The 14,452-nt window shown below is 36.6% G+C and overlaps 1 protein-coding gene across 1 annotated transcript in view; it reads left to right on the forward strand.

Annotated features, from left to right (window-relative positions):
* HELRODRAFT_182878 (hypothetical protein) overlaps positions 1-14,452 on the forward strand; it is a gene marked incomplete at both ends in the record, with an annotated part of 30,824 nt that continues 16,372 nt past the window's right edge. Inside the window, 24 exons of the mRNA XM_009033599.1 lie at positions 1-139; positions 255-444; positions 733-917; positions 1,168-1,539; positions 2,277-2,345; positions 2,430-2,534; positions 3,341-3,421; positions 3,911-4,216; positions 5,586-5,696; positions 5,906-6,033; positions 6,299-6,345; positions 6,656-6,738; positions 6,958-7,148; positions 7,737-8,214; positions 8,379-8,558; positions 8,768-8,921; positions 9,251-9,393; positions 9,510-9,646; positions 10,112-10,250; positions 10,700-11,080; positions 11,908-12,129; positions 12,919-13,110; positions 13,238-13,957; positions 14,350-14,351. Of these exons, the coding sequence (XP_009031847.1) occupies positions 1-139; positions 255-444; positions 733-917; positions 1,168-1,539; positions 2,277-2,345; positions 2,430-2,534; positions 3,341-3,421; positions 3,911-4,216; positions 5,586-5,696; positions 5,906-6,033; positions 6,299-6,345; positions 6,656-6,738; positions 6,958-7,148; positions 7,737-8,214; positions 8,379-8,558; positions 8,768-8,921; positions 9,251-9,393; positions 9,510-9,646; positions 10,112-10,250; positions 10,700-11,080; positions 11,908-12,129; positions 12,919-13,110; positions 13,238-13,957; positions 14,350-14,351 (4,755 nt within the window). The remainder of the gene's footprint in view (positions 140-254; positions 445-732; positions 918-1,167; positions 1,540-2,276; positions 2,346-2,429; positions 2,535-3,340; positions 3,422-3,910; positions 4,217-5,585; positions 5,697-5,905; positions 6,034-6,298; positions 6,346-6,655; positions 6,739-6,957; positions 7,149-7,736; positions 8,215-8,378; positions 8,559-8,767; positions 8,922-9,250; positions 9,394-9,509; positions 9,647-10,111; positions 10,251-10,699; positions 11,081-11,907; positions 12,130-12,918; positions 13,111-13,237; positions 13,958-14,349; positions 14,352-14,452) is intronic.

A 14,452-nucleotide genomic window follows, 5' to 3' on the forward strand; every position in this document is an offset into this window, starting at 1 on the left:
ATGACCCAATTTCCGCCTCTCGAGGAACAATGGACCGCCCTAGATTTCAAGATGCTCTCGGATTGGTCGACGAACGTCCAATCACGCTGGCTGGGATGCAGGACCAATCAGGATAACGGGATTCGATTTATGGGTACCGGTTAGTGTAGTGGCAATTTTTGATGTTTTGATTAAATAAATATTATTAGATTACATTTATTAGATTACAATTGAGTGTTAAATAATTAAAATATTATTTAATCATTTGTCTTTAGGTTACCTGACGTTCAAGATTGACAATTTAAACGACCAAGTTTTACTGAGTGACATCAACTTTTCTATGAGAACACAATCTAGGGATGGGCTGATAATATTCGCCCGAGGCGGTATCGGAACTTATTACATCGCCTACATGAGGGATGGGCAGTTGAACTGGGACTTGTCGATAAACGGTTTTGTTTCAAGGTACAGAAGCAATGGAACGTTACTATGCGATGGCGGTCAACATACTGTTAGGCTGTTCTTCGACCTAACTTTAAAGTTGGTTGGTTGGCTGGCTAGTTGATTGATTGATTGGTTGGTTGGCTGGCTGGCTGGCTAGTTGATTGATTGGCTGGCTGGCTAGTTAATTGATTGGTTGGCTGGTTAGTTGGTCAGTTGGTTGAATAAATGACTAAATGTTTAAACAATGGGACGGATGCTGGCGTACAATGACAAAATGCCGTGCCACCGTTGAACCCTAACCCCACCCAGCACGATGACGATTACGATCGACGATCTGCAAAGGACGTCACCACTCGTCAACAGTGGCGCACCCTTCAGAGGCGGCAGTTTCATTGTCTCAAGTTTCGTTTATTTGGGTGGAATTTCCAGCCAGGCGGAAGCAGGGATGGATGATTATTTGGAGCAAAATGGCCTCAGCGGATTGAAGAAATTGCGTTAGGGTGTTATACTTTTTTAATATAAAAACCGCTATAATTTTAGCAGTGGTGGGAAGATGGCATGATAGCTTAGAGCATCATATACCGCGCGTTTCTCTAAGAAGTTGAAGTTCGTGAATGAAGGAAGTTTGTGAATGAAGGAAGGATGCAGTCGAATCCAGTCACTGTGACAGTAGTGCCAGGCATCTTAACCATTACTCTACTAACTACACTACCCAGTACCATCATAATTTTTTCATTTCCATAGTCGTCATCTTCAATGCTACCTCAGATTTTTCTGGTTGCATCAACTCTGGCATACGCCTGGCGAACTCGAATGGCCAGATGTTAAAGATAGGCAAAATCGCCGATGCAAGTGACGTCGATTTAACCGGCTGTCCAAACATTGTGAGGTCGTCATCAGCCGCGCCACCAACATCGTCGTTGTCGCCACCAGCATCGTCGTCGTCATGTTTTGCGATCGCCGATCGCTTTACCGTGGTTTATAATTCGAGTAGTAGTAGTAATATTTATAATAATAATAATAATAGTAATAATAATTATGGTAATAATAATAATAACAATAATGGCGGTAGTCCCATTTTGTCATTCGTTGATAACGGTCTGGATCTATTCACAGGTTTGACGGCACGATTTGACAATATGTTATTATTATTATTTGTTATTATTATTATTTGTTATTATTATTATTACTATTATTATTATTATTATTACTATTATTATTTCTATTATTATTACTATGAATGTTGCTGCAAAAGAGTTAGTTGTCCAACTTGTGCTAACTCACTGTTTCTAAACGTTTTTCTGGTTTCATTTGGTTCTTAGGTTCATTTTGGTGGGAAACATTGCAGAAACATGGCGGTTTTATTTCTAATAAGTTTTATTGTAGTTTTATTTTAGTTTTAATTTTTAAAATATCCTAATTTTAATTTTAAAATTCAATATGGCGGTTGGCGGTTTGATGTACCTACTGCAACAAGTCTCTAGGGACATTCCTGTCTCTGTATACATTAAACGTTCGCTAAATTTTAACTTGAAGAAAACAATCCTATCTCCTAACTCAAGTACCATATATAATTTTGATAATGTAATTTTTAATTCTGTGAACCACAATTCTAAGAATAATAATGACGATAATAATAATAATAATATGCTGTCATGTTGTTGCGGTACAATCTGCAAGGAGAGAGAAGGTTTTAAAATGAATCAATCTATTTAAATGTTTCTAAATGCTAAATTTTTAAAACTCTGGGAATTTTGGACAAAAAGTCGATACAAACGACGACTCTAGTTTTCCCAACTCGCCTCTGCAACCAGTGTTTGCTTCCTAAGCCGACAACGTAATATCTTCTTCAGATTCAACACCAGCTTTAACAACAACAGAAAAATCACATCCCATTATCGAGCTGCCAAGAATTGAAGCAGGTTGGGCTGAGACAAACTTTCATTTTTAACTCCAAAGAAATGAACCTGCAAATTTCAACAACCTTGACGAAACTACCAACGAAGTTCAAAATGTAACTTACAACTATTTTGCAAAAAAATATGGAATAGTTAAATCTCCAACATCCATTAATGAAATCAACTCAAACAAATCCATTAGAACATTAAAAAGTAAGCTGGAACAATTCAGACATTTAGACTAAAACAACCAAAAGTCGAAAATCCAGAAGTTTCGATATTTGCCGAATCGGTTTTTGAAAATTGCCGACCAGTTTCGACACTTTTCAAGTCGTTTCGTCTCTTTATTGTCCTTACAATAACATCATCGAAGTTCTAGAACTAACAGTGTGTCACGAAACAAATTTGACAGAGTTGAAAGATTTTAAAATTAACAAATTTAATCAAAATTTGTAATTACATCTAAAATGCGAATAAAGTAACTTTAAACTCTCAATAAAAACTTTTTAAATTTCTGTATTAAGATCTTATAGTACCTATAGATCTTATAGATCTTTCAACTTATTGCTAGTCAGTTTAGTTTAGTCTGAACAATTTAGAAACATTTTAATAAACTCTATATTATCTTCATCATATTCAATATGTAGCGACTGACAAACCGAATGAATCTTGTTTCAAACTAACAACTCCCATTAGTTAGTACCATGGATACATCCATGGTTACTAGGCCTACTCATTCGTATTGAGTGGGTGAGCAGCAATATAAACTGCCAGTTCCTTTGAATTTTAACTCTATTTTATCTTTTTTTTAACTCTATTTTATCGTCCTTTAACTTTATTTTATCTTCTTTTAACTCTATTTTATCTTTTTTAACTCTATTTTATCTGATTATACTGATAGTTCTTTTCACACTGTTCACATTTGTTATTATTATTATCATAATTTGTTATTATTATTATTATTTATTTTTATTATAATTATTTATTATTATTACTTCCATCATTGTCATCATCACCAGAATACACGTACCAGGTTGAAGCGTATAACGAGGCTGGCCTGGTTGAGAGCGCCTGGACTTTGGGAAGGACTCTGGAAGGAGGTGAGTGAGATATTCGATCAATTGATTGGTTGGTTAATTAGTTAATTAATTAATTAATTAATTAATTGAATGTTTGATTAGCTGGCTGGTCGGTTAGTCGATTGTTTGTTGGGATAGTTGATTGGGTGACTGACTAGCTAGCTGGCTTTTTACTGGCTAGTTGCCTGTCCGGCAGGTTGATTGGCTAGCTGGCTGTCGATTGTCTGACTGACTGACCAATCAACCAAATGACTGACTGATTGTTGAATGAATGAATATAAATTAAGAAATAAATTCTTCGTTATTATAATCACCACTACGTTTCAACCAATCAAAATTTGTTTCACTTCTCACCAATCAAAATTTTTTTCATCTACCTCTCAACCAGTCATAATCATTTTCTCCATACTTCTCAACCAATCGTATTTTTTCACCAATCACAATTTTTCTCATCTACCTTTCGTCCAATTATATCATCCCTATCTACTCTACCGACCAATCACAAAACAGCTCCTCAAACAGTGCCCGCCCTCCAGTACAGCAAGACCCCCCGTGCCGGGTCAATCATTTTTTCCTGGCCCCCTCATACTCTTCAATACTACACTGGCTCCATTCAAAAATACTACATCAGATTTTACTGCTACTCCAATGATACTAATAGTACTACAAGTAGTAGTAGTAGTAGTAGCGACAGTGGCAACAGTAGTAGCAGCAGCAGTAGTAATGGTGGTAGTAGTAATGACAGAAATAATTTACCTGGTTATGTCAGTCCTTGCTCTTTCAATCAAACTGAATTAAGAGGAACTGAAACAGGCGGTATGTCTTATTGTGTGTGTGTATCTGTGTGTGTGTGTGTGTGTGTGTGTGTGTGTGTGTGTGTGTGTGTGTGTGTGGTGTGTGTGTGTGTCATTGTGATTGTTTGCATGCATGTGTGTGTGTGTGTGTGTGTCATTATGATTGTTTACATGTGTGCATGTGTGTGTGTGTGTTGTGTGTGTGTGTCATTATGATTGTTTGCATGTATATGTGTGTCATTGCGATTGTTTGCAATTGAATTGTGTTTGTGTGCACATTGTTTGTATTTACGATTGCCAATATACAGTAATATTCCTCCCCAACTACGACTCAGTCTCACTCTTTCTCCGATCCCATTCCCGCCCGATCGTTTTGTTTCTGGCGGGTTGTTTTCACATTAAGCCTCACTTCAGATCTAGAAATTCTTCCCAAACTCTCTCAAAAACACAAAAAATTATCATTAAATCGTAAAATTTACGACTTTTGCACTGCTAATAGTACTCGCCGGTTGATTCATTTTGCACTGAAACTCATGGATTTCAAGGCATTCCAGAACTTTTGGAAAATTTTCACGGTCAAATTCAAACAGAACATCTTAGAAAAATGTCAACAGTTGTTCAACCTCCATTTCATTTTCTCCCGAAATACTTTGGGCTATCATCTTAGTTAAGGTCACCATTAATATAGCATTCATTGCTAAGGTTGCACCTTTTTCTTTCATTATTTGATTGAAATAAACTTGTGAAAAAAAAAGTTTCTTGAGTTCAAAACCAAAATTTGTATTTATCTGAAGCATGATAGAGCAGAAAAGCTTTTTTCGGTATTCTTATACCATCTTCGGTGTTCGAATTGATACGTTGTGGTTGGGCCCAGATGCTCAAATATTTTTATACTGTGCCTATTTATTGGCTCCTTGTTTGTTTAAAGTGAATCTTTAGTGCTTTAATCTTCAACATCGTTAAATATAACATTTTTATGTGTTTTCAGTATCGATAATTCCTCTCTTTCTGAATTTATTGGTAGGAAGAATTCCAATTGCCATTCGTTGGATATTTATTATCGGTACATCTTGTGTACTTTTTTTTATTTGGTTGTAAATATGCTTTCTACACATTCACAACCTGATTTAATGATACTAAGGAGTGATACTAAAGAGTGATACTAAAGAGTGATACTAAGGAGTGATACTAAAGAGTGATACTAAGGTATGATACTAAGGAGTGATACTAAGAAGTGATACTAAGGAGTGATACTAAGGAGTGATACTAAGGAGTGCCACTATACTCATTATTCGTTGTTATATTCATCATCCTCATCGCCACCATCGTCAAACTCGTCATCATCATCATCATCACCATCATCACTATCATCATCATCACCGTCACCATAGTAACGGTCACGTGGCTGATACCTTACACGACTTATGACGTCAGACTGGTCGCCTGCACCAGTGGCGGATGCAAGGAGGGAGATGGGATCATCATCAGCACCGATCCTGATGGTTATGATGATGATGATGATGACGATGGTTATGATGACGATGGTTATGATGATGATGACCTTGGCGATGATGATGATGTTGATGATAGTGATGGATATAAGTTGTTTTAAAAATAATCCTAAAATAACTTAATCTATAAAAAGTCTTGAAAAAAAAAATCCATCCTAGCTAAAAATAACTCAAACCAAAAATAACCATTCTATAAATAGCACCGGCGGAGTTGCAGCCCCCATACGTCATCACCAGCACTCCAACCAGCATTCTCATTGGTTGGAATTATCCCAGGTATATGAACGGCGAGTTCTTGGGTTTCACTCTGAATTTGAGGAACGTCCAAGTTTACTACGGATTACTGCGTTATTTTAATGTTACTAAGTTGAATGTTAGTCGGTTGGTCGGCTGGCTGGTTGGATGGTTGGTTGGTTGGCTGTTTGGTTGATTGATCGGTTGGTTGGCTGGTTGGTTGGTTGGTTGGCTGGTTGTTTAATATAATTGCTATTTAAATGACATATTTAATGGCTTTGTTATCATCAATCAATATACCATATACCATAAATTAACATAAATTAACATAAATTAGCATTAATTAATTCTGTCAAAAGGTTTACACCTCGTACACTTTCTCATTGCTGGCTTGCAACACTTTCAAGTTGGTTTCTATTTTTCTTTTTTTCTATTTGATTTTTCTCTTCAGTCCATCTGTACATTCATTCATCCGTTTATTCATTCATTCGTTTCATTCGTTCGTTCGTTCATTCATTCATTCATTCATTCATTCATTCATTCATTCATTCATTCATTCATCATTCATTCATTCATTCATTTATTCATTCACTCATTCATTCATTCATTGAAATTTTTCACACACACTTACAAACACACACACACACACACGCGCGCACACGCACACACACACATACACGCGCGCGCACACGCACACACACACACACGCGCGTCAGATGTACGCAGAGTGATGACGTATTCCTGATGACGTCAGAGATGCCGCCATCTCTTGTCCTCGCGCCAAACGTTACTATAATGGGTTGGAGATTTTTATTATCTTTCATTCATTCATTCATGCATTCATTCATTTATTTATTCATTCATTCATTTTTCCATTCATTCATTCATTCACTCAGTCAGTCAGTCAGTCATTGTTTATAATTTTTTTATCCAATCACATTCATTCGTTCATTCATTTGCTCTTTTTTTCTTTCGATCAATTAGTCTCAGCAACATTTTCTTTCAATCCACACCACAGACGCAAAGAAGATCAAGATTGATTGGTCGAGGCCCAGCCAATCAAATGGCCTCATAACAGAACACCATCTATTCTTATCTATGATTGGTGGAAAATTAGGTGACCTAGTTTACAACGGCAAAGATCCCAATGTTTACGTGACCTACTTGAATAAGCTGACACCTGACCTGTCCTACTTTCTAACTTTGGAGGTACAATGTGGTTGATGATTTTTAGACCAAATTGAAACTTGAATTTGAAATTACATTGAAAACCTCTGTAAACTTCAATCAATCAATCAATCAATCAATCAATCAATCAATCAATCAATCAATCAATCAATCAATCAATCAATCAATCAATCAATCAATCAATCAATCAATCAATCAATCAATCAATCAATCAATCAATCAATCAATCAATCAATCAATCAATCAATCAATCAATCAATCAATCAATCAATCAATCAATCAATCAATCAATCAATCAATCAATCAATCAATCAATCAATCAATCAATCAATCAATCAATCAATCAATCAATCAATCAATCAATCAATCAATCAATCAATCAATCAATCAATCAATCAATCAATCAATCAATCAATCAATCAATCAATCAATCAATCAATCAATCAATCAATCATTCAATCATTCATTTATTTATTTATCCAATCAATCACTCAACAGACATGCACGTCGGCAGGCTGCACTCCGTCGACCCAAACTCCATTCCGCATGCCGGAAGGAATTCCGGAAAACATTCGCGATCCGGTCGTCGTCCCTCTCTCCCCCACCCAGGTAAACGTAACATGGCTACCGCCGGAAAATCCCAACGGAGTTATTTTAAACTACAGGATTTCCCGAAATGCCATTTCCATCATCAACTCGAGTGAAAGTGGGAGCAGGGTCATTGACAACCTACAGCCCTGGACTAAAGTCAGCATCCTACTGGTGGTGTGTAACTCGAAAGGGTGCGGTCAAAGTTCAGAGGTTACTGGGTACAGTCTTGAAGGTCAGCCGGAGGGGGCTATTGTATTGAGAGTAGAAGAGATTGATGTTGCTACTGCTGCTGCTACTGTCGCAGCTACGACCACAAGTAGCTACAGTAGTAACGGCAACAATACGGTTGTTAATGCGCTGTTGGTGAAGTTGGTTACGAAAATGTTGAGAGTTCGGTGGTCGCCAGCCAGTAAGCCCAACTCCCTACTCACCTATTCCGTCTATTTCACCGGAACTTTCCATGACTTTACTGGAGTCAACAGTCCGAAAGATTTCAGTCAGTTTGCAATCAAGTTTTCATAATAAATAAATAAATTTATAATATTAAATGTATAAATATTTATAAAGTAATTAATAAATTTAATAAATTAATTTAATTCAATTCCAAGTTAATATATGTTGATCTGTTTTATGAGTTATTTCTGCAAAATTACTTCAAAGAATTTAAAACCGTCTCCACGACTCGTTTGACCTTCACGACGAATTCGACCTTGACGTCCGGTTCTTGGATTTCTATTGGTGGATTCCTGGCCAATCAGCTGTATCGTGGCTACGTGAATGCAACCAATAGCGTTGGATACCTACTCAGTGACGTCGTTACGGTCAACACGTCATCTGCCGGTTAGAAATTTTTTTTAAAGAAATTTTAAAAGATTATATTATAATTATTTTTAGATTGTTTTATATTTTTTGTCATAATTTTTATTATCTGATAATTTTGATATTATTCCTTAATTGTAAAATTAATTATCAACTTAATTTTCGAAAAAAATTTAAGTTTCTCTCCGCACAGGTTGAAAAAATAATTTTTGATAAAATAATTTTTGCAGAACCAGATGGCGTCCTTCCACCCCTGCTGACCTCCCCCTCTTCGTCCGCCATATTGGCCACATGGTCAGGCCCACTCATCCCTAATTCAAACGAGATCTCGCTCTACCAGCTGCAGTTCAGAGTGGCCGGAGCGCCAGACAGTTCGGTTGTCAGGTAAGGGATGGATGTAATTTTCCAGGGATGGGATTTTATAGGGATGTGATTTTTTGGCGGTGTGATTTTTTAGGGATGTGATTTTCTGAGATGTGATTTTTTGGAGATGTGATTTTTTGGCGATGTGATTTTCTAGGGATGTGATTTTCTGGAGATGTGGTTTTATAGGGGTTGGTGAGGTTTCATTTTGTCTGTACTGATGAGGATGATGATGACGACGATGAAGATGACAATTATGACGACGATGATGATGATGATTATGAGGATGGTGTTGATAATGATGATGATATCGATGATTATTATGATGATGATCATCATCATCACCGTAGTATATTTCCGACGACAACGCTCGCGACCTCCTACATGAAATCTGACCTTCGACCTTTTACTTCCTACTCCTTCCGATTGGTTGCTATAAATATACACGGCTCGGGCTTCTCTGATTGGTCGGATCTGACGACGCGGCAAGACGGTGCATACATTAACATAATTTTTCATCACTGTATATTTTTCTCATCGTATATCATCATTATTATTCCACAACTCTAACCCTCATCGCTATCATCACCATCACCACCACCACCGCAGTCCCAACTGGATTTGACGCCCCAGTAGTCTTGGGTGTGACCTCGAGGTCGTTGACCCTTGCCTGGCATCCGCCCCTGGCTACAAATGGCATCATTTTGAACTATGACCTCTACATAAATGATACCAAATATGGAGAGGTATGTTATGGCTGTTGTCGGTTCGGTGGTGATAGTAGTGGTAGTGGTAGTAATAGTAGCAGTGGTAGTAGTAGGGGTAGATGTAGTAGTAGTAATAATAGAAGTAGCAGCAGCAGTAGTAGAAGTAGTAGTATAATAGTTATCTTTGTTGTCGAAATTGTTGTTGTAAATGTTGTTGTCGTTGTTTTGCTGTTGTTGGCATTATTATTATTATTATTGTTGTTGTTGTTGTTGTTACAACACTAATTAACCGTCATTTCAACTAATATCATCATTATTACTATCACCGTCATCACCATCATCATCTTCATGACATCATCATCATTGTCATGGCATCATCATCATCCTCATGACATCATCATCATCACCAATCTCATTACATCATCACCATCATCATCTTCATGACATCATCATCATTCTCATGACATCATCATCATCGCGTTTAACGGAAATGAACGTTTCTAGGCTACCGGAAACGTGACGTCATACAACTTTGTCGACCTCAGCCCGTACACGGCCTTGAACCTGTCCATGAGGGCGTGTACAATTGCCGGCTGCACTGAGAAGAGGTACCAAACGAAGCTGGCCACAACTTTGCCAGACGGTACTTTGAGTATTAGTATCATTACTACTACTACTACTAATACTAATACTACTACTACTGCTGCTACTACTACTACTACTACTACTACTACTACTACTGCTACTACTACTACTACTACTACTGTTACTATTATTATTACTACTACTACTACTACTACTACTACTACTACTACTACTGCTACTACTACTACTACTACTACTACCACTACTACTACTGGTACAGCTACTACTATTATTACTACTACTACTACTACTACTACTACTTCTGCTTCTGCTACCACCAAAAACTACACACACACACACACACACACACACACACACACACAGACAGATCAATTTACACACACACATTTGCGTATTATAAAAAGATTCATTCATTCATTTTCATTCATTCATTCATTAAGTAAAAGTAATTAATTAATTAATTAATTGACAATTGTAAAGCGCCAGATAATGTGGCCATCGATAGCATGACGTCACCGTCACCTACTTCCGTTTTGCTGACGTGGAAAGCCCCCAGTAGACCTAACGGGGTTATAATGCGCTATGAGCTGTGGAGAAAGAGCAACAATAATACATCAACGTCATCATCATCGTCGTCGTCATCGTCATCACAACCGACAAACGAAACCGAAACCGAAACTCTCATAAAAACAATTCTGCCCACCGAATCAACGGTCGAAAGTGGGAATGGGAATTCCCGGACTTTCGTCTACCTGGATGAGTCATCCGGATTACTTCCATACACGGTGTATCGGTATAAACTCGTCGTTGTCAACCATTTCTCTCTGGCCGCCAGCGATTGGCTTTTCATACGAACTATGTCGGCCAGTTAGTGTCATTATTTTCCGTTCTTTGTTGTTGTTGTTTCAAATTTAAATTTTGTAGTACTTGCAGTAACTTCTGTAGCGACAGCAGTGGTAGCAGTGTTAGAGGTATTAGTAGTAATGGCAGAACCGAATTGAAGACAGGTCAAGTTGGTGTTATATCAGTGTTATGTTTGTTGTTTTGAATTTAAATATTGAAATACTTGTAGTAGTTATAGTTTTTGTAGTAAGTGAAGTAGCTACAGAAGCAGTAGCAGCAGTAGCAGTAGTAAAAGTATGGGTGGATTCAAGACAGACAGATGGAGCAGCAGACCTGTCTATTGTTCCATATTTTGCATTTTTATTTTTTGACAAGTTTATCCTTTGAAACCCGATTAGACGAACATAAGAAGTAAGCATAAAAATGTAGTAGAATACCATGAATAACACGAAGACGTAATGGCAGTAGTAGCAATACAATGCAATACAATACAACATGCCATACAAAAAATACAATACAACATACCATACAAAAAATACAATACAATACAATGCAATACAATACAACATACCATACAATACAATACAATACATATATTACAACGCATAATGCGTAGAACAGTTAATGTTGCCGGAATCATTTTTAAAAATCAAGGTGTTGTTTTGACAGGAAAAAATAGAAGAAACTAAAATATAAAATTAAAAGTGTTTACCTACATAAAACTAAACTCGTAAACTAGAAGCAGTAGCAGCTGCGGTAGTAGCTGCAGCAGTAGTAGTAATAGTAGTAGTAGTAGTAATCATAGTTATGATTATCATCTCACAACTTACCACCACCATCATCATCATCAGGACCATCCGGTCTAGCCGCCCCCTACGTAGTGGCCGAGAATTCCACTTCCGTTCGAGTCACGTGGTCTGAGCCAAAGACACCAAACGGTCAATTGCAACGTTACGTCATTTCCGCCGACGCCCTTTTGAAGGTGGAGGTCAACAATTTGACGCTGAGGTCCTTGACGATCGGTGGCTTGAAGCCGTACACCGTATACAACGTCACCGTCACCGCCTGTACCGGTAACTTAGTTTAATTAAATTTTAATTATTTTTAAATTGATTTATTAATTACTATTATTATTATTATTTTAATTATTATTAAAATATAGAAAAATATTTGTACTTTGTATTTAATATTTTGAAAAATATAGAAAAATACCGGTACCTTAGTTTAATTAAATTTAAATTATTTTTAAATTGATTTATTAATTATTATTTTTTTTATTATTATTATTTTTATTATTATTAAAATATAGAAAAATATTTGTGTGATAGGTAGTTTAGTATTTTTTTTTAGTAACTTTCTGTCGAAACATCAAAATGAATACTTTCATTATTTTTCTGACGTGTTTATTGTATTGTATTGTATTGTATTGTATTGTATTGTACTTTATTGCGTTGTATTGTATAATATTGCATTTTTGTATTGTATTGTATTTGATGGTAATTTATTGTATTTTATTGTATTTTTGTATTGTATGTTTTATTGTATTGTATTGTATTATATTATTTGTATTGTATGTTGTATTGTATTGTATTTTTCTGACATATTTATTGTATTGTATTGTGTTGTACTTTATTGTGTTGAATAGTATTGCATTGTATTGTATTGTATAATATTGCATTTTTGTATTGTATTGTATTTGATGGTAATTTATTGTATTTTATTGTATTTTTTGTATTGTATGTTTTTTTGTATTGTATTTTATTAGTTGTATTGTATGTTGTATTGTATTGTATCGTATTTTCTTATATTGCATTTAAATTATAACATGATTATGTTCTATTTGATCATAATTATTTTTAAAGATGGCGGATGCACCGAGAGTTTACCCTTTTCCTGTACAACCAAGCCAGCCAATCCGGAAGGACTTAACCCGCCATTGGCCAGACCCATTTCACAAAACTACATATCGATCTATTGGGGACCGCCCACCAATCAAAACGGACCAATAGGAAGATTCGAACTGCTTAGGATGACTTTGGATCAACCGCTGATTGGTTGGTTGGTTTGTTTGATTGGTTGATTGACAGCTTGATTTAATGATTAATCAATAGATGATTTCAGCTATTTTTATGAATATTAATATCATTATTATTGTTATTCTTTTCCTGATAAATTTTGCAGACAACCCCATTGCCCTAGGGTTCTGGTTCAGCATGTACACAGGTGACCTTTTGACCTTCGACGACCTCTACAACGTCACCCCCTACTCTACTTACATTTACAAACTGACCTACTTTAACGGCTTCGGATTGGTCAGTAGCTTAAATTCCACAAACGTTACGTCATACGGGGGCCTGCCGAGGTCACGACCTTTGATAACCGTGACGTCATTGGGGTACTCGAAGGTCAAGGTCGGTTGGGTTCTACCGGATGTAAGGGGCTTGCAAGGAAGGGCTGAAAACATATCTATAAGAGTTTATAAACTTGACGATGACAGTAATGGCATTGTTAATTCTACAAAATATGACGTCACCACTCCTACTACCACTTCTACTGTTGCTGGTATCGTTATTTCTCCTGCTACTACTACCGCTAGGCCGTCTTATCTGCAACCTCCGACAACAACACCATCGACTACAACAACATCAGCGAAGTTATTTTTGTCGCCACCGTCACCAAAAACGCCATCATTGCCACCACCATCACCACCAATTCCAATTCGCGTGGTTAACGTGAGTCTCGCCACCAGCGGCAACCACACCACAAACAATAACAACCCGACCTACATAATCGTCGACGACCTTGACCCCTTGACCCAATATTCGGTCGCCTTGACTACCGTAACGTACGGGGGTTACAATGTTGAAAGTGACACTGTCGAATTCACAACCGGAAGTGGAGGTATTGGTGACGATGATAACGATGATGATGATGATGTTGTAGATTATGATGATGGTGATGACGTTGATGACGATGATGATGATGACTGGATTGATGAAACAAGTAGAGACTTATCGTCTAGTGAATTTGGCAAGTGATCGAATTGCGATATAGCTAATGCAAGAAAAGAATCAATTAGAAAAGAATTAGGAAAGAATTAGAATTAGAAAAGAATATTTTAACTCAATTAGAAAAGAATATTTTAACTCAATTAGAAAAGAATATTTTAACTCAATTAGAAAAGAATATTTTTTAGTATGAAAAACAACTTTTTGATGAAAAACAGCAGGCATATTGTGTCTTCCTCACAATTCTTCATCCTTATATTCTATTCCCTCCCTGTTTGAATTCAGAGGTTTGAAGAACTATGACGGCCAAAATATATTTGTCGCCAATTATACTCAATTATTAGTGTTCTAGATAGAGTCTATAGATAGGTGATGGTTAGTGGAAGTA

Source organism: Helobdella robusta (assembly GCF_000326865.2).
Source record: "Helobdella robusta unplaced genomic scaffold HELROscaffold_94, whole genome shotgun sequence".
Lineage (NCBI taxonomy): Eukaryota > Metazoa > Annelida > Clitellata > Rhynchobdellida > Glossiphoniidae > Helobdella > Helobdella robusta.